This window comes from Nestor notabilis, unplaced genomic scaffold (assembly GCF_000696875.1).
Source record: "Nestor notabilis isolate BGI_N333 unplaced genomic scaffold, ASM69687v1 scaffold6415, whole genome shotgun sequence".
Taxonomy (NCBI): Eukaryota; Metazoa; Chordata; class Aves; order Psittaciformes; family Psittacidae; genus Nestor; species Nestor notabilis.
The window spans coordinates 61,702-89,390 of NW_009930541.1; the positions used below are offsets into that span (position 1 = coordinate 61,702).

The window sequence follows — 27,689 nt, forward strand, 5'->3', positions numbered from 1 at the left end:
TCATAAATTAAGCAAGGAATAGTGGAGCACACACTGCAAATTGGATTGCAATTACCAGTCTAACAAGAAACTCTCCTAATCTACTATGTCTGCATTGTCTGAGAATACGTTGTTGCTGAATGAAAGCTGTCCAGTCTCCCAGTACAGCTGTGACACTGAAATCCATTGCAGTCTAAATATACTTGAAATTTTGCCAGTGTCCTAGAAATGTCTCAGAAGAAAAAAGATACCAAGTGAGCTATTGAGAATATATGCTTTTGTAAGAGTGAAGAATCTTTATGTACAGTTCATTCACATAGATGGTCTGTTCCTATGATTTAGCATGGGTGCAGTGACTGCTGGTAGTTGGAATACAGATAATGGGAGACAGAAGTTCCTATTCTGACTTTTGGTGTAATGAGTGACTTTTCACTTCTCTGTTTTCATCTGAGAAATGTCTCTTGTTTTCCTCTAAGAAATACCTACATACAAGCATTTATCCATTTATCCCTCCAGATGTCCATCCGTTTATACATGCTCCCTTATGCATATCTTTTAACAAGTTTTTTGAGCAGTTTCATAAACCTGTGTCATTTACTTCATAATACCTAAAAGTGAAAAATACGGGTGGTGTTGCTGTTCATGTCAAATTATTAGCTAGTTTTCTAGGTTTGGTAAAAAGTAAAGATGATCTTTAAGGAACCTGTATTGATCTGTTAATCTGGCTGCACTACAAATTCTCCAAGTAAAAAAAAACATTATGGAAAAAGCAGATGATTATAGATACTATCACAATGCATTTAAATACTGTCACCTTCTTCTTTAACAGGTCTATGGAAATGCAAGATCTAGCCAGTCCTCATAATCTTGTTGGAAGTAGTGATGCGCCAGGTAGTTCCAAACTGGATAAACCTAATCTCAGCAGCACATCAGTTACAACAAATGGAACAGGAGGTAAGTATAAGACAGTGCTGGCACATAGAAAGTTTTGGGCTAGTTTTGGGACAGTTTTGGGCTAGTTTCTAAGCATAAGTTCAAGGATGAACATAAATACAGTATAAGCACAGCAAGAATTATGAAAAGATGGCAGCCATACCAGTGTAAATCTACTAATTCCAACAGCACTTCTTTGATTTACGCTAGTTGAAGCCAGAGGCAGAACTGTGCAAAGGTGAAACACTGAAAATCTTGAAATGGTTGATTTGAACAAAGTATTAAAGGTTTGGTTAAACCTGCTGGTAACTTGAAACATATAATTTTCTGCATCATGCTTCATTGCTGAATAATAATTTACTCTTATACCCTGATCTACACACCTTTCGATTAATTTACAATCTTTGTGAAAAGAAGTACATCAAAATTAGGCTTAGGTAATTTTTTTACACGATGAACATGCTAATTCCATTTCTTTGCATGTAATGAAAGTTTATCATAAAGAGATTTTTAGGTTTTCCACAAAAGTAACTGATTATTACTACTGTATCTATTACTGTAGGGACAGCACTACCATTCAGGTACAAAGCAGATGTTCCAGTGGTTTCAGATAATAGATTCTGCCATAAGTGAATTGGAGTAGTGGGAGGCAGGGTATCAGGTTCTGAGACAGAGTCCTGTTTGCATTTGTGTCTGTGAGAATGGCACCATGGATACAAGTCAAGCTAAAGTTTCAGCCCTCTTTTTTTGGATTTTATGTGTTGCTGTCTATTTTAACAGTTGGCACCAAGAAGTTTTTTTTTTTGTTTGCTCTTTCTGGCCACAATGTAAAGCAATTTTTTCACCTATTCCTATTAAAAAGAAAAAAAAAAGTCAATGTCAGTAAAAAGTGCATGTGCTTGTGAGGGTAATAGAGCTCTGCAGAGAAGGGCTGAACTGTTAAAGTTCAACCTATTTGTATTTTTAAATAGAATCTTTATTCTGGCATAAAGGGAAGGGAAAACTTCAGGAATATCATTAACGGACACTAATAACTAGATACCTCTATATTATACTTGCATAAATAAACCAGTTAAAATAATACTTATAAAACCATACAATGCAGTTAAAAGACTTGGCTCAAATTGCAAAACCAACTTACTTGCCTTGAAGACTATTCACATACACTGAACAGACATTGGGAGAATGAACCATTGTTATACCATTCCTGTTCTCAGGAGACAACATGACTGTGTTAAATACTGCAGACTGGTTGCTGAGTTGCAGTACTCCCTCTTCTGCAACAAGTATGGGAGACCCTGGTACAGTGCATGTGTGTGCTGGTGTGCCTTTGTGACTGCTGTGTAACATCTCTCTTGGTTTGCTCTGTTCTTTTGTTATGTGGTTTGGATATTTTCATAGTGGTTTTTTGCCCACCCCTTTTTTTCCACCCCTTCTCAGAGGCATTCACCACAGTCGGAAAACTGGTAGAAAGTTGCAATATATGGTTGTCTTACCATGCTTTGAAAGTCATTTGGTGAGCAAGGAGAATTTAAGCCACTTAAAATTAGCTTGACTGTCTGCATGCTCTGAGAGACTGGGAGAGCCCCGTGTGACCAACATTGCTGGGAACTGCCAGTAGTCAGCATTACTGGAAGTCAGACCAATGGATTTTGCACAGAATGCCCATTTGTTTTTCTTTTATTTTTAGGTACTACATTGCATGATTACCTGAGCACAAATCAAGGTTGACATTATTGTTACTAGTCCTGCTATTACTTTCATTATGAGTTAATGCTTATGTCTAGTGTGCTAATATATGTAACCTACCACTTTACAAACATCTGGCCAAATTTTCCGAGCTGTTGTTTTCATTTATGAGATTCCAGTAATGTATTATTAGTTTTTATCAGTTATAATGATTAATAATTATATACATGACACTTGCAGTACATATAAGATTAATTATAGATGTAAACATGCATCACCATAACCCTCTACAGGCTATTACACAGGTGCTTAAGGTGTGCAGGTTTAGACTAAAGTTAACTGTTCAGCACTTTCACACAATGTGTAAGGTAATAATTTAAGTACTAATTATCAGTAGTAAGGACATCTAATGAGAAAGTCCTTGCATTACTTACATTAAATCTAATTTTCCATAGGTGTGCTTCTGGTCAAGTATGTACCTAGGAAAACCCTTAAGGCTTTCTGAAAGAAAGAGGAAAATAATTGCCATGACAAGCTCTTGGTTTATGTGAGCTTTTAGTAAGACTTGTTGCTCTAATAGTTATTGCATTTGCTTGTCATGCTTCATGCATAGAAGTAGCATCTCTTGCCCCTAAAAGTCTTCGTTTATTTTCAGTCCTGAACATACAGAGGTTCTTTAGGTAAAAAAAAAGAATAAAACAGGTTGGTAGAGTAGAAGTTGGGATGTTAAGTCCTTTCATCAAGTAAAGAATATACTGTAGAAGCTGTTGGCTGGTGGGAGCTGTATTCTGAGTTCATCTTAGAATAATTAAGTTTGGAAGTGATTCCTGGATGTTCACTGGGCCAACCCCTGCTCTCTGCAGGGCCAGTTTTGCTGTTAGATTATGATGCTTAAGACAGTCTCTAGCTAAGTGTTGAAGGAGGTGCCATAGCACTTGTCCCAGAGCCTGACTACTCACGTAGCGAAGAATTTTCCTCTAATTGGGTTTCTCCCTTGCTGCAGCTTGTGTCTGTTGTCTTCTGTCATCTCACAGGGCGTCTTTTGAGAAGAGTGTGCTTTTGTTCTTTGTCATCTTTGCTCAGTCCCATTAGATAACTGCAGGTGGTAATTAACTCTCTCCTCAGCCTTTTCTTCCTAGGACAGAACAAGCCCAGCTTCTTCTGCCTGTCCTTGTACAAAATATGTCCCAGCCCCTGACAGTCATGGTAGATTTACTCTGTTGGCACATGCAGTCTTTGCTGGTAGCAACACTGGCATGTATTTCCAGCTTGAGATTGGTTTTCATTTAATTCTACTGTTTCAGAATGTATTAAAAAACAAAAACAGAACCAAACAAACAACACCTCCCCCCCAAAAAAAAAATACAAAAAACTAATTCTCAATTCAAAAAATAGAATATTAAATGTATGGTCTTTAAAGTATTCATCAAAAATGCTGGTTCAAACTCTTCGTTTTTGCATTATGTCTAGAGTGGTTGCCATAGTAGTATCAGAACCATGCTTTATTTTGCATGTGTGAAGCGTAAGGATGATTCTGTGTTTTTAATTGGTGTCAGATTTTATTTTGAATTTTTGTTGCAGCTTTACATGTTCCTGGTTTTTTTTGATCTAATGTTAGAATTCTTATTTTAGTTTTTTTTTTAGTTAGCTTTGTGATTTTTTCCCTGTTGATTTAATATAAATAAATAAATATAATATAAATAAATCATAAAGAAAGAAAATAATAGTCCAATCTCCAGCTACATTGAGGAAAGACCTTGATGAAATCCTTACTGTGATACAATCTGAATGTAATAAAGTAGAACTGTTTAAAGTCAAGCATGTATAAATACTTTGTACATGTATTTTTCAACAAAGCACAGTGCCAATATGATGGCTTTCCTCAAGTTAAGTACACGAGAGAGTTTCCTTTGGTTTTGATTCTTTTCTGTTTGACAGGGAGAAAAAGGGATGGTGACTGTTGGTGCTGGTGGAGGTGCAGTGCAGCTGGTATTAACCAGAGCTAGACACAACTCTAAAGTAAACATTTCAATTAATTACTGAAGTTTTTGTTAAATATAACAGTTAGGCACATACTGGACTGTCTGGATGCAGTACTGAACACAGATTTGTAGCTTGGTGTGGGCAATAGTGGAATACCTTCTTGAATAGAGATAAAGGTACTAAAAAGGTTTTTTTCATGTAGGTAAATATCCACTCTGCAGGGAAAAGAGACATGCATCTTACAAAGTAAAATATTACCAAAGATCTTCAGAGGGAAAAATACAGAACTTCTCAACTTAGTATGATTTATTTTTTTTCAAGTACGTGCAGACATCTGTATATAGGAATCAGAAAACAAATTAATTTAATTACTTTCCATGCTTCAGGCAACAGTACATATTCCACATGGCCGAGAGGCCTGAGGTTCAGTGGAGGCAGTCGCTTTGTTAAGCTCTTTGTAAATTTAATTGATCTGATGAATAGAAAATCACATCTTTTCCATCTAAATAGAGAAATGGGAATGTTTGATTACTGTTATGAATGACTGCTAATTTTGTTTAATTTTTGTCACAGCTTTTTTTTTAATGAGAAGATAATAACAAAATGACAAGGAGTGCACAAGAGCTTCAAAAAGTGTGACTAAAGTTCTTTCCTGATGATTTCATATTGAATTAATATCCTGCTGCTTGCAGGGAGAATATATGGGTGTGTCAGTTTTGTTAAAGAGAAATTCTAATGAAAAAATTTACATTTAAAAGACACACATTCAAATATTTTTTAGTATCATACAGTGAATGAAAAGATACAACTGTAAAAATTGTGTAAGGAGGTTTTACTTAGTTTGATTATCGCTGCAGGGGACTCTTCCCGTCACAGTAACAAATACATCCAAATTTCTCATATGTTCCCCACCCCTTTGAATTCAGCGTGGGTCACTTTTGCAATTGCAGACATCTGCAGCATCCCGTATGATGGACTGATGTACTTAAGCAGTGTGATGCTGTAGGAAAGGTAACTCATGAAAGGCCTGTCACAGGTGGCCGTATTGGTAGCTGTACAATTCCTAGTGAGCTCTGTGACACATGGGAGAATAGCAGAATGGTTCTGTAGGTAGTCTGGACATTTCTCCCATGAGACAATAAAATCCTATATTTATCTCATCCACTGCCTGTTCTTATACATACTACAAGAAGGAGGGTGAACTGTGGGCAACTCAGGCTGTACTTGTACTTGATTGCCCTCTAGAAGTACCTTTCTTTCTTGACTGAACTTAAAGGGAGATTAGTACACGCCATTTATATGCCTAAATTAGAAGACTTGAATCTGAGCCATAGTTTTTAAACACATTGTCAACTCAGAACATGAAATTCACCCTCCTCCCTTACTATTGCCAGTGAACTCAAATGTGGATGCAGTGTTGACAGATGAGAGCTTCAGTCAGCTTAGCTGATGTCCCACAGAGGCATCATGTAACTACCTGGCAGAAAATGCCTTTGCTTGGCATGTATTAGACCTGCTGGGGGTCTCTGCCAGCCCGTCAGTCACAGCAAAGGCTTCTCCATAAATCCCAGGCTGTGTCCTTGGAATTTTGATACCTGGCATACAACCATGGTAGTGGCCCATGCAGGTCCTCATTGCCGCTTCACTCTGCACCCCAAGGCAGTGACCAGTCCTGTGGTACCTACAAGTAACTTGCTGATATGTATGTGATAAAGCCTCACACATACTCCTAACTGACCTTCACAAAGCAGTTGTGGTAATATGTTGAGGTTTTCTCATTTGCCAGTCAAACATCTCATAAAAACTGTAGTATATTCTGTACCTGTTGTTTTTTTTCTTTTAAAATTCTCCATTTATGGAAAACTGCTTGCTGGTGACCTACCTAAAAAAGCCTCTCACAGACTCTGTAAAAAGGGAAGGGAAGAGGCAGAATGCTGGCACTGTGAAAGTAATTTGCTTCTATATGAGCATGAAACTGTATTATTATTGTTTCACTAGTCAGGCAAAACTATTTTTGTTATGTGCTACATCCCTTAACAGCTAATGTTTCCTTCCTCTCTGCTACTCTTAGGGAATTGTTAGAATCAATTACATTTAGGTTGAAATCTCCCCAGAAGATATTCCACTTGCTAAAACCAATAGATGGATGAATGCACAGATAAAAAGCAATGTAGGTGCATGACCATTCCAGACAGAGCAAGTGTAGATTGTCTCAACACGGTGGTAGAGTGAAGGCTGAAGCTGTTGCACCGCATGCTTGTTCTAGCTGGACTGCTGCTAGTGAGACTGGCATGAGGACTCCAGTATTAATTTAGAAGTAAAATCTCATGTCTACTTATTCTTCTATGTAGTGTCTCTTCTTGCAGTCAAAACAGAACCCATGAACAGCAGTGAAACAACAACAACAACTGGAGATGGATCGCTTGACACTTTTACTGGGTCAGGTAAAGCCATAATAAGATCACGTATTGTTAGATGCACATTAATATAGCATTTAATAGCTTTCAGTAATGAACATTTTACTTCATGGAAGTAATCTTTAAAAAACTGTAATAAAGTAACATTTTAATAATCATAAATAATAGTTTTTTCTCATTTTTGTAATTAAAAATCTGCAATTTTCATGAGCTGTGATCTTAGAGAAGATTTAATGACGTGTAAGACAATTACTGTATGCAAAAATCTCATTGTAATAATGCTGTTGTACTGCAGATTTTTCTCAGTGTTAGTCTTGTACGGTCTTAGGAAGAAAAAAAGTTGATTGTATCTGTAGTAGCCATTCTAATTTATAAAATTTAAAATCTTATTTCAGTGCCAATCTTTTTATTCCTATGAGCAGTTAGTTTAAATACTGACCAGATTGCCAGAAGCTACTTTCTTTCCATAAAAATAATGTCTATATCTTATTTTAAATAGTCATAAGGTTCAGTTACTTCTTAAAAAAAATCAAATAAACAGCAATTTTTAAGTAAATTCCTATAAATTATTAAATGGTGATGAACTGTGAAAAATTACAGATAAACTGCATTCTAATCATTAAGCTGAGTCCTGCTTATAATAATATTAACAAGGAGAAGGGCGAGAATGATTTTTGCATCTGAAAATGCTAGTTCAGTGGTTGCCTGACTGAAATGTCACTGAAGTGAGAAATTGCCACTCCACACTGATACTATTATTACTTTGGTAGACTTAAGCAGTCAAGCCTGTTTAAAATATTTTGGAAATCACCATGTTTCTGTGCAATTAAAATGTTTTAAAAATTGAGAGTATGTTTCTGGAATTGTTTTTTAGGCATCAGTAAATACAGATATACTCTGAAGTTGGTTATTCATAAAAGTATTATAACAAATTTAGTGCCTGAAGAAAAGGTCTTTTGTGACATGTAAAGCAAGAGTATACTATTTCTGATTAGAAGAACTGAAAATATTTTTCTCATTATGATTATACTGAAAGGAACCCCATCAGCTGTAAGTCTAACAAGTTCCCTAAAAAAATTAAGAGTCTTGGCTAAAAATTAGCTATTCTTTTTCACTCTGTTGTTACTCTATACTAAAATTGTACTACTAATAATTACAGATTATAAATTGTTCAACCATATATATGATTTTTTCATTGTTGGTGAAATTTTATCAGCTTCTACCATGCATTTAAGATATCTGAGTTGGATTCCATGTGTAAAACATGGTTAAAACATTTGCATGAAAGGGTATCAAAAATTGCAGCCTCCAGTTCAGGTTTAGGTATCTAAGTAACAGCTTGATTTCCCCGGGTACCACTCACCTATTAGCTTCCACTGACTTATAAAAATAAGTGTTGAGACCTCTATACAGTCCCACCTCTCAAGCATGTCAGGGTCTCTCTGGATGGCATCCCTTCCCTCCAGCATGTTGAGCACACCACACACGTTAGTGTTGACAAACTTGATGAGGGTGCCTCAATCCCACTATCACCAAAAAAGATGCTGAACAGGATCAGTCCCGATACTGACCCCTGAGGAGCACCTCTTGTCTTCATATCTCTCTCCTGGTGCTGAGACATATTTGAGAGTCTACCGCATAGAAATTCTCTCCTTCATACGTTCTACCCCTTAAAATTGATTTCCATGCTCCAAGGGCAGTCAAAACCCTTGAAATGCCCTGGAGCTGAGCAGAAGGCTGAACAAACCCTGTGGGTTGTAAGTAGCCAGCTCTGTCCCTAACGACCAGCTGTAACACAGAAAGTGGTGGTCAAACAGACTGTGTGAGGTGTAGCACAGGAGAGAGAGATTAGGCGTCACAGGTAACTGTGATGAACTCCAATTTTTGACTGAAAAATTGAACACTAAAGCACATCGATCTCTTGGATTTCGAGTGACAGTTGCCACAGTGGCCTTGCTCAGGTCACCGGGCAAGCTCCCACTCAGAGGTGGAGCTTTTGTGCTGCAGCTCACACTCAGGGCTCCGGTTCCTCTGTCTTGCAGAGATGCCCCTGGGAGAAACTGTGCCTCTTAGCAAAGGTTAGCCAGGTGGACAGTCACATTGCACACCCCTCTTCCTCCTCCTTTTCGTTCAAAGAATGACAGTTGGTAATTAATATTGGTATGTTCGATTTGAATCTTTGTGGTCCTGCAGCAGCCCCCACTTGGGGTGTGTTATTCACAGGATGTGGAGAGATGGACAGCCTTGAACTGAGCATTTTCATACTCTGTGAATTTGCTGCAGCTGCTGTATTGTGAGTGCATGCATTCTTGTGTTTATATTGCTTTCAGTAGGGTATTAATTTGAGAACTGTTTATCATTTTAATGGAGCACAGAGAGACATTTGAAGTTCTCATCATCCTTTTACTTAGTATTTATTACCCACAAAAAGGATATGAAAAACAATTTCTGAAGGCTATAAAAGCATAGTTAGGAAACACCACTGCTGTATAACCTATGCATGATCCCCTTGAGTGTAGACATTTTACTTTGTTATTTAAATGAGATCCTTTTAACCTAACCTCTTTGCAAAGAATTTTCCAGATGCATAACAAAAACCACAAACCTCCAGCCTGTGTTAATATACTGAACCCTACACATGCCTTCAGAACATGTAATTTAAATTCTCTACAGCCAGCTTGGCCAGTTGAGCTAACAGGGTAACTGGGAAAAGCAGGCTGTCAGCTTCTTGTCCTCTCTGTCATCAAGTTAGTGGAGACTGGAATATGCCCTCAGTGCCATAGTGAGACTTAAGAAATCAAGGGTTTTAAACATGCCCGGAAGAGCATTCCCCAGGTAAATTCAGTTAGTGAAGTCTTAGAAATATTTGAGTTTTCTGGAGAAGGAACAGCTTTCACTTTGTTTTTGATATAAGCAACATAAACCAATGTTTAGCCCCATTCATATAAATGGGTATATAAAGTGGCACAGTTGCAAAAAACTGTCTGCCTCCACCATTTCCTCCATCACCAGTAATCCTCTGAAATAGGGTTAAGATGCTGTCTGACAGTGAAAGTTGTTTAAGTTTGATAACTCTTAGAATTACCAATCTGACCTAGGAGATACAGGCTCCGCTCAGTCATCATGTTCTCTTATGGTAGGTCTTACATCCTGTGTTTCTCGAACATCTTGCAGTCTAAAATACAGTGCACAAATTGATGGGACAAGCTCCTAGAGAAAGTGAAAGGAACAAAAATTTTAGTTAGAAAAGTACACAATTTATTTTGGAGGCATTTATGTGTTTTTCTCTCCCTTCCCTACAACTGGTAGTGTCATCGGGGAAATCGAAAGAAAAAAGGGAAATTCAAAACCAGACAACTATTTTATTTTCTTGTCTGAGTTTATAAAATAAGGTATATGCAGAAAGAATAAGAAAGAAAGCAGGACAGTTTTTGCTGAAGAAACATTAGGTTTTGATAGCTGAAGTGATTTAAATGAACAGTAATTTATTTTTTGTAGTTTACATCAGGTGTGGCGGAAAGGTAGATGTGCTTTAACCAAACTGATTAATCGAGTGGGCTGTCATCCAGCAAATGATCAGACAAAAAATGGAGCAGTATGGGCAAAAAGGAACTGATAAGCCAGTAATGCATCACGAAAGTTCCTTGCCCTAAGAATCACCAAGGTCACTCTGCTAGCTATTGCTTGACTTTAGAAAGGTCATAGGGATACAACAGGAAAGACTAATTACGCTTCAAGGCCTAAATATCTAAGAGCACCTGATTATGTTGCTAGTTACATCTATAGGTTTGTCTAAGTCTGGGAATAGCTGTATGCACACGTAGTTTATCATTTATCACTCTGTGGATTGAGTTTAAACCATAGAAAGGCATTCTCAAAAAAAAGAAGAAAAAAAAAAGAAAAATCACACCAAATTGAATTCAGCAGATTTCCAGCACAGAGAAACCCTCCATATCTTTTTAATCAGCAACTCTTTCATGAAATCTGGTGGCACATGTTCCAAAAATTATTATCTAATTCTTATTTATTTTCAAGCCATGCTCAGCTGCACATTTAAAAAAGCTTTTTTTTTTTCTTCTACTGTATTTTCCTTTTAAGTCCTACATGATCTAAATGCATTTAAACTAGCTTTAAAAATACAAAGTTCTGCATATGTTCAAAGCAATAGATCTCAAAGACGTTAATTAGGCCTGGAGGTAGAAATATATCATGTTTCATAAAATAGTTAGGAACCTAAACCTATTTGTCACTTATATAATTCTGAAAGTTCATTTCTACTACCATTATGAACAACTCAGGAAGAGGGTACACTTTGAAGTACAAGTATGATTGATTAGACTAAAGAAATTCCAGTGCTTCGTTGTGTACTACTTTAATCTTTTGAAAAAGTGAATGAACAGCAGATGGCCTAATAAAGACACTCTGTATGTTTGCCCAGTATGGATTTGCTCTGAAGGGATTGGTTCAACACTTTAGAGTACATATATTTGGAATACATCTGTCTTAGTCAAGACAGATGGCTAAAGGAAACTTCCAAACACTTGGAATTAATCCAGCATGAGCACCGCTTCTGAATGAAATTTTAATGGGAGATGACTATTGTTCTGTTAGCTTTCTTGGAACAATGCAGCTGTGAGTAGTATAGACATACACAATTTTGATGGCTACTGGACAGGACTGTTTTGTGGTTACTTTTGAAATAAAATTATTGTTGTTAGTGGACATGTTCTAATTGCCTGTTGATAAGGAATGCTATTCGTTTTCTTGTAGTCATTTGTTTTCTGGTATCTTCCATCACCTAAGCTGACTGAAATTAAACGCACCCATATAAAACTTATTTTTCCTGTCCAGTATTAAAATTAAACTTGTTAATGTGACACTTTAAAAGTATATGTGTGTTATTCCAATCCTGTGCAATACCATATGTTAAATCACAAGATTCTTTTTAACTACCAGTTTTAATAAAACCTTGCAAATTTGAAAGACTATGGTGTGTGCATAGCAGATGATGCATGAAATGTATGCCTCTGCAGTATATTCAGAAACATGTCAGTCAAGCTTAAAAAGCACGACACACCCATACCAGCTGAAGAATTCTGTATGGCGATGAATGGTTTGGTAGGTTTTTAATTTTTGTGTTAAGATGTTGCAGTCCAGGTAACATCTACTCTGTTGAAAAGCTGTCCATTTCATTCAGCTCCTCTGCTAATGTTGCCGCATTGGTATGCAGGCTGTTTGGCTGTATTGGTCTCATGATGTTTCTAACTGCTGTACTCTTGTTTTCTGTTTTGCAGTAATAACAAGTAGTGGCTACAGCCCAAGATCAGCGCACCAATACTCTCCACAGATATATCCCTCCAAGTTAGTGTCTGCACCTCTTCTAGTCTTTTATAGGGAATTGACCTTGGCTGTAGGCAGTTCTGTGGTTTGTTGCAAACAAGTGTTCCTCAGCAGAAGAAACAGAGAGAAAGGAAAATACTTAAGCCTCAGTACTGACTCCAATACTAGCTCCTCTCCCAAGATTTTTTCCTCACGTGGCTGCAGAGTAAGAGCCTGCTTTATGCAGTATTGCTGCATAAGAAATACCCTTGGATAACTGCACACACAGAAGGAAAAAATCAGACTATTATGTTCTCAGGCATCAGCACCTTAATAGTGCTGGCAATGTATTACAGACTTATTTTGAAGAAGACAGTTTACGTGTAGAAATCACAATTGCATGTAGAAGATGCATACTAAGGGGTGACCATCTCACAGACCCTCCCAGTGCCAGTACTGCCAAAGGCTTCCAAACATTCCACAGTCATGAACCATGCTTTCCTCCTCCTTCTCTGATATCATAAGCAAATTAAAAAGCAAATAAATTGGATTAGCTTTTAATCTCTTTTTTCTTTTTTTCTTTTTTTTTTTCCCCACTTTTAAGCCAATGGGTGTTGTTAGGAGTAGAAAATTTATTTCACTTTTTTGAGGAAACCAGACTCTTCGGCAATCACATGAATCCATTCGGAAAAAGCACTGAAGATCTTATATGAAACTTCTGCTGTTGGCATTTTATTAGTTTGTTTGTCCTACAATCAGTGTCATGCACAAGGGTGCTTGATTCCAGCGTGCCATCTGTTTGTTTCTGTATTTGATACAGCTTCCTGTGTGATTTTGATACAGAGGAAACATCAAAACTGTTGCTGATTGGGCTTTTTCAAGTTTCTTTGAACAAGTTTGCATTCGTATGATGGTAGCCAGTATTTATTGATACAGAAAGTAGGTGCCTGAGCTAGGAACAGCCTTCATTCTACTTAAAACAGGTTTTGGCAAACTATATCAGATACCTTTGGCCAAATACATTACAAAGTTTAATAGAATTTTTAATTTACTCTTATAATTTATTGGCATCTAAATTAATGAGTAATCCTTTTCTGGTAATAACTGCTGCCAACTGTACTGAACTAATTAGAAAGAAAAAATAATAAAAAAATTAGAATCTGAAATTTAGTCATGGCTTTTAATAGCCAGGTTTCAGTTAGCGTAATTATGCAGAATGTGTTTATTCAACTCTTGGTCCATAAAGTCTTACTTGACTTACAAAACAATCCAAGACAAATGTTTCTCTGTATGTTTTTGCAACTCTGGAGGGCAAATTTTTTTTATTTTATTCAATCTCTCCATAAAACCCCAGTATTCATAAATAAAGGACCATTTTTATTTCCATTCTCTTTAATATTTTCCAAACATTTAAAGCCCATCTGGTTACCAAAGTGTTGCCAGCAATATTTTTCATACCACTCTCAATGGGCACGATCTATCTTCTATTGGAGCCAGAGGCTAGCTGTCTGTTGAAGCAGAACCGGACACAGAGGGCACTATGTAGTAGCTTTAATGTTCACCTCTGTATTTCTTTTATTCTTCCAGTCCAAGTTTCCCTCTTCTGGATTATAAAAGCATGGGGGCTTTTCTGATTTAAGCATGCTGATCATGGCTGAAAGGGGTCAAATCCGTATAAAGCCATACACAGCAGTGGCACAGTCCACCTTGAGCTGAGTAGCTTAAGAATTAAGTTGTAGTGATGGGATGGCATAAAATACTCACTGTGCCCTGGGGAATGTGAACTGGAGTGGTTTTCAGCTTATTTCAGTGGGGGATGGAATAAATCCCAGAAGAGGAACAGTTGGCAGAATAATGTGAACTGCCTTTGGACATCTTTAAACCTTTTTCTTTACTTTATTGCTTGAATCAACATACAAAGTATTTGTTGCCACAGTAATGCTATTTTTCCTGATATTTAGGCCCTATCCACACATTCTTTCTACACCAGCAGCTCAAACAATGTCTGCCTATGCTGGACAAACCCAGTATTCAGGAATGCAGCAGCCAGCGGTCTATACAGCGTACTCTCAGACAGGACAGCCGTACAGCTTACCCACTTACGGTATTTGACCTCTTATTACTTCACTTTACATAGAAGTAGGAGCAATGCCAACATGTATGGTTTTTGCTTTCATTTTTATTTTATTTTCCCAACTGTAAGAAAGTATTTGAAAGAATCAGTTGAAAATTAATTTCTTATACAGATTTGGGTGTAATGTTGCCAGGCATCAAGACGGAAAGTGGGCTCTCGCAGACCCAATCACCACTGCAGAGCGGGTGCCTCAGTTACAGCCCAGGGTTTTCCACCCCACAGCCAGGCCAAACACCCTACTCTTACCAGATGCCAGGTGAGTAGCCACCACTGTCAGGACTTATTCCGTCCTGCTGCTGTCAGCGGCTCTTTCTTCCCTCATATTTATGATACATTTTCCTTTCATTTTTGTGAGCTCCAGCAAGTATGCTTCTCATTGGCAGCTACTTTTACCTCTGAATTTTAAAGCTGAGTATTTTTTTGCCAGTACTAATAAGCATATATGTATTCATTTTGGTCATCTGTTAATTTAGATCTGATCATGCAGTGCAGTCCTCACTTGCACCTTCATTTTTTCAGTGAGTGAAATCACATGGCAGGACTGGAAGCACTTGTTGAACTTAATAGCATATACAAGTCACTTTTCCTTGTTTCTATGTTTCTGAGTATGCCATCATTTGATACTTGTTTCTCTTTGGATAAACATAATTTTTTAGAATTTCTTGTTAATTCAGGTTTATTCTTTCATTTATTATTCAATTATTGATTCATTTATTACCATTTGATCATTCATAATCTCTTTTATTTGAATAATTTTTAAGTTTCTTATACAATGGTTGATCTTTTAAATAATACAAATTACATTATGAATCATCGGACATGTTGGAAACAAGGACATGCCTCATTACAGATTGATTAAAAACACATCTTTAAAAATCTTTACAAAGTTTTTTGTTTCGTAAGTGAACATACATACACTAAAGTGTTAGACCTTAGAAATTAAGGCAATATTTGAGGAAATGTGACACACTGCAATAAATTGAAAAATGCTTTCTTTATCAGTGTAATGACTTACTGCCAGTATCTTCGCTGCATGATGTGAAGAGGAATGTATGCCTGTATGCGTGGAAGTAGTATTTAATTTCTTTTACAGTTTCATTACATTATCATTTAAACACAAAATAAAAGTTGTTAGTTCTTCTTTATCCTAACATGGAATATTGTATTTAAAATTTTATTTTGATTCACAAGCAAGTTCTCACAGTTAATTGTATTTTTTAGGTTCTAGTTTTACACCATCATCCACTATTTATGCAAACAATTCTGTTTCAAATTCTACAAACTTCAGTAGTTCACAACAGGTATGAATATTAGCATTGTTGTTTGTTAATTACAACAGGATTTATATAACTCAAATGATAACATGCTATTTTAATTTAGTTCTGTTATGCTGAACTAGACTCACTGTCGTACAATGCTATTTTCTGTGGAAACTGATCAAACGTAGTGGGAGCCTGGTTGTATCTTTTGCCACTTAAATACTCAGCAACCTCCCTGTAGCCTTTTAGTAAATATCCTTAAATTAAAAAAATCTTTTATATCTTTAAATTAAAAAAAAAAAAATCTAAACTAACCCCCCAAAACTCTTGCAAAAGTCATATGATTGCACACTTAGAAATACATAATGGAAAAATCACTCTTTGCTATGCTTAATTAAGTACTCTGCTGCATTTGCTGTTTCAGGATTATCCATCATACACAGCTTTTGGCCAAAATCAATATGCACAGTATTACTCAGCATCAACATATGGTGCATACATGACCTCAAACAACACGGCTGATGGCACTTCCTCATCATCATCAACCTACCAGTTACAGGACTCTCTCTCTGGCCTGACTAGTCAACCAGGTACAGACCTACATTCAGGTGAAAACAATTTTTGTATTTTATTCTGTACTTGTATAAAGACAAATTTTCCATGTCCATTTTGTTTGAATACCAGCTGAAATAAGTTTTATGTTTGTTTGTTTAGTTAGGAAACCTGCCTAGTTTGTTTGTTAGTAAATAAAGCTTTTTGCAGACTGAGATAGTTGTGGAAGGAGTAGGCCTGACAAAAGTTACAATAGTCGGGTAGGGATCTGTTTGTACCGAAAACAACTGTATGGTAACAAACATTTAGTAAATTTTGAAATAAAAAATCAGTAAGCTCTTCTGTTACTGAAAGTGTAAGATTCCTGTATCCACCTACCTTTTCTGAAGTATTGCTGTAAAGAATTTAAAACAAGATTGTTTTTTTATTTAATTATGTCCCGATCATCCTAGCAACAATACATGGGCTTTATTCAGATGTGTATAAGCAGTGCTTGGTAATTCACTAATTTAGGTAACTAAAGATGGAATAATCAGTTATTAGCACGAGTCTCTTTAAAACAAAGAGGATTGAAATAATTGAAGTTGCAAAACCCAAGGTTCTCAGGAGACATCAGGAGACTCAATTTGCCTGCCCAACTGTGCCCCCTTGTGCACATCTACTACAACACAGTGTGTTGTTACACAGGTCTGTTCTGAAGGCTTCACTGCTGAGTGATAGCAGCTCTTCATTTTTTTCTTATTATCGTTATAACCCCGTTCACATTCATTTACCTGCTCCATTTTGTGTTTTCTGCAAGCATAAATGTTACTGTGGATTTCTTTCTTTTTTTTGTTTCATGATAGAATTCTGAGTTGCTGAACATCTCACCAATTTATTTTCCCCCATTGAATATAAATGAGAGTAAAGAAAAGAAAAAGTAGAATTATATATTTTAAATTATGCATAGTATCATTCAGAGCTATGAAGATCTTGGTGGCCTAGTTTAGGAGTTCACAGCCACAGTCAGATAAATGTGGTATCTTTACTGAGTGAACAAAGCCTGAAATATCATGCTTACTTTTCTGTATTGTTTCAATTATATTGGAAGTTCTTAAAGATCTAGCTCAGTATTATGTCCTATAGCCAGAACTTAAGGAGCCTACTAAGGCTGTGCTTAGCATCTATAGGAGAGGTTATCAGTTGCCAGCTGCCTGGCTCAGTGCTTTTAGATCAGTCCCTTCCAGGGGCATAGGCTTCACTTGTACAGCATAGTCAGTGTCTGCGTTACCCACACACTGTGAGCTTTTCTAAAAAGCTAGCAAACTGGGTTTTGGATTAGGCTCTGCATAGAGGGGAATATATTTTTTAACTACAAAATCAAATCATCTCATAAATCTTCCAAATTATCATTCAGACAACTGCATCATCCCATTGAAAAGCAGAGTAGAAAACCTAATGTATTGTAATAATGAATTTGTACAAAGGAAGGGTAGTACTGTGTAGAAAAGTATAAGCAAGGCTTCGTACTTCGTATAAGCTGTTTATGTTTACTAAAACATTGGAATTTTAATTGCATGAGTTGAAATCTTTCCTATGCAACTGTTTTCCTCAGGCTGATATTTAAAGCGTGTGTGTTTGTGCGTGCGTGTGTACACACGTCTGTGTTTGTGGTGTGGTATGGTATGGAATGGATATAGAGGGATGCACATTCCCCTGTTTCTTGGTGGAAGCATAAAATGTTACTCAGTCTCAGAATGCAAATTGAGGAAGAAAATGCTAAGAGGTAACTTGAAATCAAGTGAAATTTCAACAGTTGCAGGACATCTGCAGCAGACACAAATTTTACGCAAAGTATTTTTAAAAGAGTGTGAAGAGTATTCACAAGTGATGTTTTGATAACTGTGCATGTCCTGTGTACTTTTTCTTGCTCTGTTGTTATTCCTCCATATTCTTATTTGAGAAAATAAGGAAATTATATTGTCTCTTCCTTGTGTATGTGTGTTTCCTAGAGATGCTGTGTAAATTTATCATGTATTACAAAACTCCCTTAGTACTGAATAGCATTGGCAAAGCAAAGGAATCTTACACAGTTTGAACAGGTTGAAACTTTGCTGAAGGCTTCACATCTGTGAAACAGAAAGGATTTTTCTTGTTTGTGGCTTGTTTTCTTGTTGTGGCTGTTTTCCTGTTAAGTAGCTTGTGCATTTGAACTTACAAATCTGCCCACATGCTCCTTATTTCTGCAAAGTGTTGCACTGATCACGCAACCCTCTGCTGAGAGTGAAACGCCCACTTTGTGAATACATGACATGCCTGTGCCCTTCCGTGTCACTGCCAAAATAAATCTCCAGCGGTGGGGTGCAGTGTCTTGGAGATCACTTCAGATACAGTAGATAATAACTGCAGAGTTTCAGCACTCACCGTGTTCCCTTGCTGTCTAACAGGCCTTTATTGCTCAGTCCTTGAGACTTACTCCAACTAAAATCTAAGATTAACCACAGCAGGGCACTTTTCTGCCATCTCTGCTAGCTGTTAATTCAGGTAACTAATCAAAGCCTCTAGTATTTTCCATACATACAGGATTTCTTGTTTTCCTAATAAAGCCCCACCAGCTCAAGAGTTAATATCAGTTACAATTTTATTTCTTGACCAAGTAAGGAAAATGAGATGAAAATTGAAATAGACTTTACCTTCCTCCTACTCATAACAAGCACTACTTCATCACAAGCCAGGAAAAAAATGCTTGTAATGTTGAAGCCATCTTCTGGCTGCTCTGTCTGGTAAGATTATGTAACGGAAGTCAATCCATAAGGAGAGTATGAAGGGGCTCAGAAGTTCATCCATTCCACAATCTCCTTAACCTTGCCACAGCTTGTATTGTGCCTGCCCTGTATTAAGATTTTTGAAAATGCATTTATTACCACAGAGTATCTATGAGACAAATAGGTATCTCCAAGGACACTTCATCTCAAATTGGATAAGTCAGATGAATCCTGAGATGAGGTCTCAGGAGATGAGTACATTTGATGAGTACATGATTACATTTAACCTAGGGCAGACAAAATTCTAGTGGAGGAAAGAGGCCTGAGTAAAAGCTTCATGTTTAGGCATTTGACTTTCATATGTCCAGAGTTAGGCAAGGTAAGTCACTCATAGGGTATTAGCTCCAGTTTGGTTACTGGGATGCAGGAGAGTTTGGTCTCTCTTAATCTGGTACCCACAATGAAGTCACCCTCTGCAGCTTCTCCAGGAGATACGCTTCTATCTGCAGGCTGTGCCCATACCTCTTTTCTCCTGTACAGCTGTGTTTTAGCAGGGAGGAGGGGATGTTCACATCAATCTAGAGATGGGAAGCAATGTTCTGGATATGAAAGACCACCTCAATTTGTAATGGTGGTGCTGTAACTCCTTGTTCTCTAACTGGAACTAGCTGCAGGGTCTCCATGGCATGGAAGGCTTCATGCTGGACCTGAACCAGCGTGTATGAATATCTGTGATAAAGTGGTTATTCTATGTTCTGGTTTTAACATTTTCCTCTTGCTTTATTGGATCTCTGATGCTGCTCACAGTTCCAGTGGGAAGAGGCTATGAAGGATATTTATTAGGCATGTGTTGAATACTGGAAAAGCTAAAAAATTTCAAACATTGCAATAAAAATTTCTAATATGAGCTGCTGAAAGAACTCTTCATGAGGGTAGTGTTTTCAGTATTCTGATACTGGAATGTCTCATATTCTTTAATGTTACATGATTGGATTTTTGATACATTTTCCTTTTATCAGCATTGACCTAATTTCTAAAGCAAACAGAGGGTAAGAAAATGCTGTTGCTCCTTTAGCCTGCTGTTGGTAAAAAGCAAATCAAGCAATTAAACCTACAGTTGTTCAAAAAACCATGAACTACTGACTCGTGCAGTTCTAAAATAGGTGCATACTTTGCGTTCAAGTAAGAGACAGCTGCTCATTCTGATTTAGAGATTAGTGTAATGAAATAAAGTTGGCTTTAAATATCTAGAACTTACAAGGTATGGTGATTAGTTACAGTACTGATTAATGGATAAGTATGCAATCATGTACAGCATTGACCCAAGCAGAAGCCTGAGGCAACTGGTAATGGCTAATGCTAAATGAAAATTCACTACTTGGATACTTTCAGAGAAGATTTAGAACAGGGCTTTTTTTTGTATTTTATTTTTGGTAGATTAGAGTAAACACAGTCATTGAGAACAGATGTTTTAATACATTACTGTAGAAATGAGCCTTGATTTTGTTGTAAAATGTTGAAATGTTATAAATATGAAGGCCTTTGTGGTAAGAATGTAAACATTCATCTTATTTAATTTTTGCCTTTTCATTTCTGGGGTTTTGGTTTGGGACATTTTTTCCACTCTGTCAGAAAAATTTAGGAAATAACATTTTCGTCCTTTCCAACCCTAACTATTCTATGATTCTATGATTTTCATACAGAACCCTCACACATTCAGAGCTTCTTTTGAAACCAGTGTAACCTTTTGCTCCACAAGGATTCTGGTTATGAACCATCTTTATGTACATCTGTTCATTTACTGAAATATATTTTACTGTTCTTATGGGGAAAGAACAAAGTTAATGTGACCTTATTGATCGCCTCACTGCCTGCAGTGTCCTTACTGACATCAACACTGTGCTGGGAATAGAAATGATTACTCAACAAGAACTCTGCTCTCTCTGCTCTAGGGACAAGAGAAAATACCGTAGGAACATTCTTCAGTAGATATTATTGCTGCTTAATTTTCCCATCATTTCTTGTCAAATAAGAGTTTCAGCTGAAACTGCAATAGAATGAGTATGATCAGAACAGACCTATCTAAATTGGTATCTGGAATAAATTCTCAAACTGCGGGTTTGAAAAACTCTGCTTAGCTGCTGCCTGAAAGTTTGGCTCTGTTCTGCATGAGCAGAATCACACTGGGTTTGCAACACTGAAGTAGCCATCACCTGATTTGGGAAAAAAATAGTAGTATCTTCTTCCAGGCCACAGCAGAATAATTTGAGTACTTTCCCAGGAAGTGGGCGAGACACTTCTGATTTCCTCCTGCTTCATGGAGGATTCATCGCTTTCCACTCAGGGATATAGGGATGTGGATTCTGAGCTATGAAAATACATCTCTATACTTCATATGTATTAATTGTTCAGTCAAATAAACAAGGGTACCCTGGAGAAGGCAGTGCAATCTAGCTATGTCCTTCTCCAGGTAAATGTCCTAACCCATACACTCAGGAACTAGCTTTCTTTTTATTCTCCCCTTTCCCTGAATCTTGAATTCTTTCCTCGCAATGTCTAGAGCTCCCATTCAGGAATGTGACATTACAGGCTTAAATTTTATTCTTCCAAGAAATACAGCAGTATTTTTCCGGTCAAGATATATAAATATATCTCCTAGTGTATTTATTTTAATAATCTTCTGTATGTGGTTCACTGTGAGGTATAAATAAATGATGGAATAGATTAAGAATTTAACTATTGTGTTACATTATGCACAGACTCTTAACTGAGACTGCAGTCTGTTTTTTCTTCTTAGAGCCTGCTAGACCAGAACTGTTTTGTTCTGTGTTATTGAGGGATAATGAGGTGAATGACTCAGGGAGGATCACAACAACATTCAGTGTTGGAAGAGTCCTCTGTGGGTCTTTTGATCCAGCCTGCTCATGGACAAGCCAACTTAGATCATGTTGCTCAGGGCTGTGTTCAATGGAGTTTTGAGTCTCTCCAAGGATGGAGAATGTGCAGCATCTCTGGGCATCTGTCCCAGAGCCTGACCACTCTCACAGTGAAGGAGTTTTTGTCTTGTGTCTAACAGGAATATCCCTTGCTGTGATTTGTGTCTGTTGCCATCTTCTGTCCTTTCTCTGCATACCTTTGTGAAAAGTCACACCCTTTCTTTCTTCATGCTCAGCCTCTTACCTGTCTTGGTGCCTCTTACCTGGACTAACTCCACTTTGTCAGTATCTTCCTTCTACTTGGAGACCCAAAACTACACATTTTTCCAGACATGGTCTTGCAAGTACAAAATAGAGCAGAAAAATTATTCTCCTTGATCTGCTGGCCACTTAGTAATGTTCTTTAGTAAAAACGAAAAATTTTCAGATTCCAGCTCAAAATAAAATGCATCACAGATATTCTGGGAAGTGTTTGTACCACGTGTTAATCTATTGTGTACATGTGCCATCATGAGCACTTTTAACAAATATTACCAAAGTGGCCCAGAAGTCCACAATTACATGCAACAGCAGGACTCCCCTGAATAAAACTATGTAGTAGATGTCAGATCAAAGCTTTCCTTCTTTAATGAAGAAAAATCATTAATAGGATCGATGATGAAGGAAGACTTATGTCATTTAGCACTCAGGAACCTAGCCAAACTGCATTTATTGCTAGCAGCTTTAAAGGGACACTGAAGGTACTGTGTTGTGAATAAAAGGTTATTTTCCATTTACTGAGTTGTTGCATAAAAGTAATTTGCAAAGGGAAGTTCCATGTCATCCTTCTGGAGATACCTTCTTCATTCTATCTGTCTTACATAGCTACTGGTTCTGATCACCTCTAAAGCACTTTGTTAGCAGCAGAGGCAAGGTAAATTTAATAGGTAAGTCTGGAATAGGCCTGAGTGTTAAGAGCAACTGTGCCATTCCAGATCAAAGGTCCTTCCAGCACATCATCTCTCTGGCAGCAAACAATAGCTGATGCTTAGAGAAAGATGATCAGAATACAAAACGTATGACTTCACCCTCTTTCTGGTAGCAACTGGAATATTGCATTTAATATTACAACTTTTCTCTGACAATTTATGGGCAGCGGTAAGGTGAAAAAAATAAGTGAGCTCTACTTAAGAGCAGGTGACATGGGAGGAGGAGATGAAGCAGGAAGCTGACGGGCTGTTCTGGTGTGTGGAACAGTGCCAAAGGGTGTTCTGGTAAAAGTAATGCAGGTCTTGGAAAAAGTACAACTGAACTCCAAACATGGGAAGTTAACTACTTTAAAAGGCATTTTATGTTTTGAAAAGTCATTAGTGTAACTTCTAAATTACATCTTCTTTGGATACATCAATATTTTGCATGGGCTTATGTGTATTTGCATATAGATCTGCACAGGCATATGTGTCATTTTAAACTTTCTCATATTCTGCTACAGTTTACAGTGTTTCCTAGGTAAAGAGAAATGTGTATGTGGCATCTGCAGATTCCATCTACATAAGACAAACCACATTATCACTCATTTTATACAACTTCTTCAGGTGCATCTTGTGGTTGAGTTTGCATATAGACATGTCTGGCTTTGAGAAAAAGAAGTTTATTATTTAAATTGCAGCACTAATTTTGCCATGAATGGTTGACTTTACAGGGGAGTTCGACACAGTGCAGAGCCCTTCCACGCCAATCAAAGATCTTGATGAGAGAACATGTAGGAGTTCTGGGTCAAAGTCTCGGGGTAGAGGGCGGAAGAATAATCCATCACCCCCTCCGGACAGTGACTTGGAGGTATGCCTGCGGTAATTGATGAATCGTAATGTGGAGGTTTCTTCTGATGAAAAGTAAATTCTGAAAACTACAGCTGTGGAAATAGCTTAGAGCGTTTTAGAAAACATCATGGACTTGGTCTCACTAACTGGCTATGACACAAATTAGTTGCTAGTTTAACATACGTGTCCAATGAGACGTTACTGTACTGTATGACAAAGTTAGGCAGAAAAGTAAATGTGATTCAGCCTTCCACTTTTCAGCTCTAAGATAGTGTGTCTTTCAGTTTCTCATGCAATAGAACCACAAACTTTTTAGACTTCTGTATTTGAAATTGTCACATTTTCCTCTAGGTTTTTTGAATAGGAAATCTCAAATATATTGCTCAGCTTAATTACATGTGTTTATGAATGCAGGGCAAATGTGCAGGATCATCTGGCCATAGCCTTTCAAATACATAGGCACAGGTTTGTCCTTGTGCTTGTAGGTAATGCAGTGGATTTCAGTGAGGCACCTTACATCAGTGAAATTATAACTGTCATTAAGTATGTTCAAGATCAGTGACTTCATGAAGAAATGTATCTGCCTAATATACCAGATGATGATTTCAAACACAGGTGACCTTGTAGCAACAGAGTAATTATAGTTGTATTACTCCTGTGTTAGCGGTACGCTGCCTTACAGTGACAGGATCAGGAGGAGGAAACAGAGTGCCTGTGTATGTATGAAACATTCCAACTCTTGGCACTAGGGCACCATGCTGCACGTATGTCCCCTGCTGCCTGGCCAGCCCCACTGCTCTGCCTTTGACCAATGCTGGGTGCAGCAGAAGGCAAGACTGTTGCTGGGACTTGGCTGACCATGCAGCCGCTCCTGGTATGGCAGGGGGGGGGGGCCGGGCCGGGGCGGGACATAAAAAGACAAGGCTTTTTTTTGGGTGCCCATGCAGCCGCTCCTGGTATGGCAGGGTGGGCTGCCATGCTAGGCGCTGAATATAAATGCCATGGCTTTTTTACAGAAACTTAAACATTTTGTGCATTTCAAAGGATTTAACTTTTCCAGTGAAAAGACTTTTAACTTCTTACATTTCAGTTTTCCTATTCTATAGTTTACCACTGAAAATGAACCCCTTATAAATATAGGGAGTTTTCTTTCCTATTTTTTTTTTTTAGTTAGAATAATCCATTTTGTCCTACAGTATTATTTAAATTCTGTATGACATTATATGTGACATATAACACTTTTACCCAAGATTTAATGTTAGCTATACAGTAGAAATAAAGACCTGGAATCTATAAGACAGGAAGAGAAGTATCTGAGAGTACTGTTTATCCTTAAGTTAACAGTATGTTTGACCCCCATCACATTTCTGAGATCTATGTTTATACAACTTTTTTGAAAAGCTTTAAGACTTTAAAAGTTACTCTCCTTCTGAATTTTTACCATGTATGATACACTGTTCTTGCTGATTGTCAGAAAAAACCTGCTTGGTTAAGTGGTTGATTTTTAGCCCCCCTGGGTGGGATAGTGGTGGGACTTTGATGTTATTTGTTTAATGATATTATCCCTTCTGTTTTCAGCGTGTATTTGTTTGGGATTTGGATGAAACAATCATAGTTTTTCATTCGCTGTTAACAGGATCCTATGCACAGAAGTATGGCAAGGTACGTGAGCTGTGAATTCCGTGTCGATTCATTGTATCAGAGCTACCTAGCCTGCACATGTATGTGTTTTTCAACTTCTGTGTTAATCATGGTTTCGGGTGAAGTTAGATGGAAAGTGTACAGGAAACACCATTTTCAGAGGGTTAATGTGAAAAAGTCAAGGAGACAAGTGAGACTCAGACCTCAGCACAATATATGAGGTAAGGCTGAAGCAGATGCTGCAAATGAGGGAAGAGTTTACAGAGGAATAAGGATGAGGTTCCTGAGGTACATTGGAAGAGATATTGCAGGTGGATAATAGATGCAGTGGGCAAATGGAAATAACTGACGGTATCTGGATGAGTAGAGCAGGAAATAAGCAATAAATGGAACAATGGATGAATTTATTTAGATATTGATGAATCAGGATGTGTAAGTAAGAGACTGACCTGTTTCAGCACCAGCTGCAGATGTTACTCATTGACTCCTCAGCTTTTCTGTTGAATCTTTGGTTCCCCTGGCTGGCTCCAGGGTGAGTAATGCCAAGACGTGAATACCTCTCCCAGGTAGACGGTTGTACACATTGTCTCCCCTCTGATGAGACCCAAAAGGAGTTCAGGTCACAGAGCAGGGAGCAGGAGAGCTGAAGAAAGAGCGAGGGAGGCAGAGAGAGGCTGTTGCAGCCTACAGGAGCAGGACTGAGATCCCCTGCTGAGTCAGCAGTCAGCCCCATGACGCTGGTGGTGGGAGCCCAGGGAATGACTACTCAGGCAAGAGGAGAAGAGACTGGTAGGAAGACCAGGGCATAGCAGCAGGAACAGACTGCTGGGAAGGGTAGAGCAAAAGGCCTGGGTAAAATGAAAAACTAGGGCAAATGTATGGAAGGAAAAAAAATGGATAAGGGGAATGTTGGTATGTACATAGGTGGTATTCTGGGTGTTATACCATTCAAGTTAAATTAATGCAAAAGTATTTATTTTAAGTACATAACCATTTCCTTACTGTATCAGATGAAGTGCTTGTTTAGCATGTTTTCTGCCTCTGCATCCCAGCCAGAATCAGATGCTTGAGAAAACAATATGAGAAACAGTACATCACAGAAATGTTTTCCACACCCACTTCTCCCAGAAGCAGGCTAGAAATGTCCAAAGCCAGAACCTGTGGATTATAAACATGGATGGACCAGTCCTCCATGTTTTCATTATTTATTTATTAAAAGAGAAACTTAATAGGAAAGCTCACAGGCCCCAGACAAAAATCTGAATTTCTGGAATGCTGAGATAAGGGTTGTTTTTCATGTCTTGTGAAAAACAGCCTTGCTTATTTGGCAGCTTCACAGTGCCAAATCAGTGCACATTTCAGAACACTATCAAAATTCCTCTTCTGCTGTTTTTTCAAACAGTGACTTTTTCAAAACCATTTCTATCTTATAGTTATTAAAACAAGAGAGAAACCTAGCCAGACATGAGCATTTATATCACTTTGAGTGTAGCCCATAGACTGCCACAGAACTTGCTGAATTGCCCCAGTGAGGCAGCCATTCCATTCATCCTTTTTTGATTGTGCCCTTGGGATGTTTACATCTCATGCTCCATCTCAAATAACAGATAAGTAAAGTCAAAGTCAACTTTAATATAAAGTTTTAGACATCAGAGTACATTTTGTAGCTCACAAGCATCTATGGATAACTTTGAAAAGTGTCTTATAGGCATGTAATTCCTCTTGGTTTCCCACTTTTTTATGAGTAAAAATATTTGGAAAAAAAAAATCAGAACCACTTTTCTTAAGAACACATATCCTGCTAAAATTTACTGTCCATTCAGAGTCTTTAGAAACAATAATGGCATATTAACAGCCAGTAGTACTGACAGCAGATAAAGTTGGATTGTATAACTAAGAGTATTTCTAAGGGCAAGTGAAATTAATGTAATTATACTGCTGAGAGCAGCATCAGTAAACAAATGACATGAACAACTATGAGCAAAAGCAGAGGAATTCTTAAGTAAAATCCTGTTTGGTTGGTTGGGTTTGGTTTTTTTTTTGATACTGATAGGTGGCATCTACACAAGTAGGGAAACGTGTTCATTTCCAGACACTGTAAAATAGAAGTAGTAGACTTTTCCTTCCTGCAGTTACTACCTTTGCCCTATTTATAGAGAACTTCTTAGAATGGCAATGACTGATTACCAGTGGAGCTCAAATATATGTATTATTGACTGCAAGGAGGCAGGGAATACAAGTTTATCATGGGTAGGCTTTAACTAATGTCACCGAAGTGTTGCCTAAACGTAAGGTGAGATGCAT

The 27,689-nt window shown here is 37.6% G+C and overlaps 1 protein-coding gene across 4 annotated transcripts in view; it reads left to right on the top strand.

Moving 5' to 3' along the window:
- Positions 1 to 812: 812 nt before the first annotated feature.
- Positions 813 to 27,689, top strand: part of EYA4 (EYA transcriptional coactivator and phosphatase 4) — a 47,662-nt gene continuing 20,785 nt past the window's right edge. For 2 of the 4 annotated variants that reach the window (XM_010015433.1, XM_010015435.1), the window contains exons 1-10: positions 813 to 933; positions 6,951 to 7,028; positions 12,296 to 12,362; positions 13,261 to 13,263; positions 14,282 to 14,424; positions 14,588 to 14,710; positions 15,676 to 15,755; positions 16,138 to 16,321; positions 23,627 to 23,763; positions 25,323 to 25,406. In XM_010015433.1, coding sequence (XP_010013735.1) covers positions 813 to 933; positions 6,951 to 7,028; positions 12,296 to 12,362; positions 13,261 to 13,263; positions 14,282 to 14,424; positions 14,588 to 14,710; positions 15,676 to 15,755; positions 16,138 to 16,321; positions 23,627 to 23,763; positions 25,323 to 25,406 — 1,020 coding nt within the window. Of the gene's footprint in view, positions 934 to 6,950; positions 7,029 to 12,295; positions 12,363 to 13,260; positions 13,264 to 14,281; positions 14,425 to 14,566; positions 14,711 to 15,675; positions 15,756 to 16,137; positions 16,322 to 23,626; positions 23,764 to 25,322; positions 25,407 to 27,689 lie in introns of all 4 variants that reach the window. The other 2 variants (XM_010015432.1, XM_010015434.1) reach the window with 2 other exon arrangements.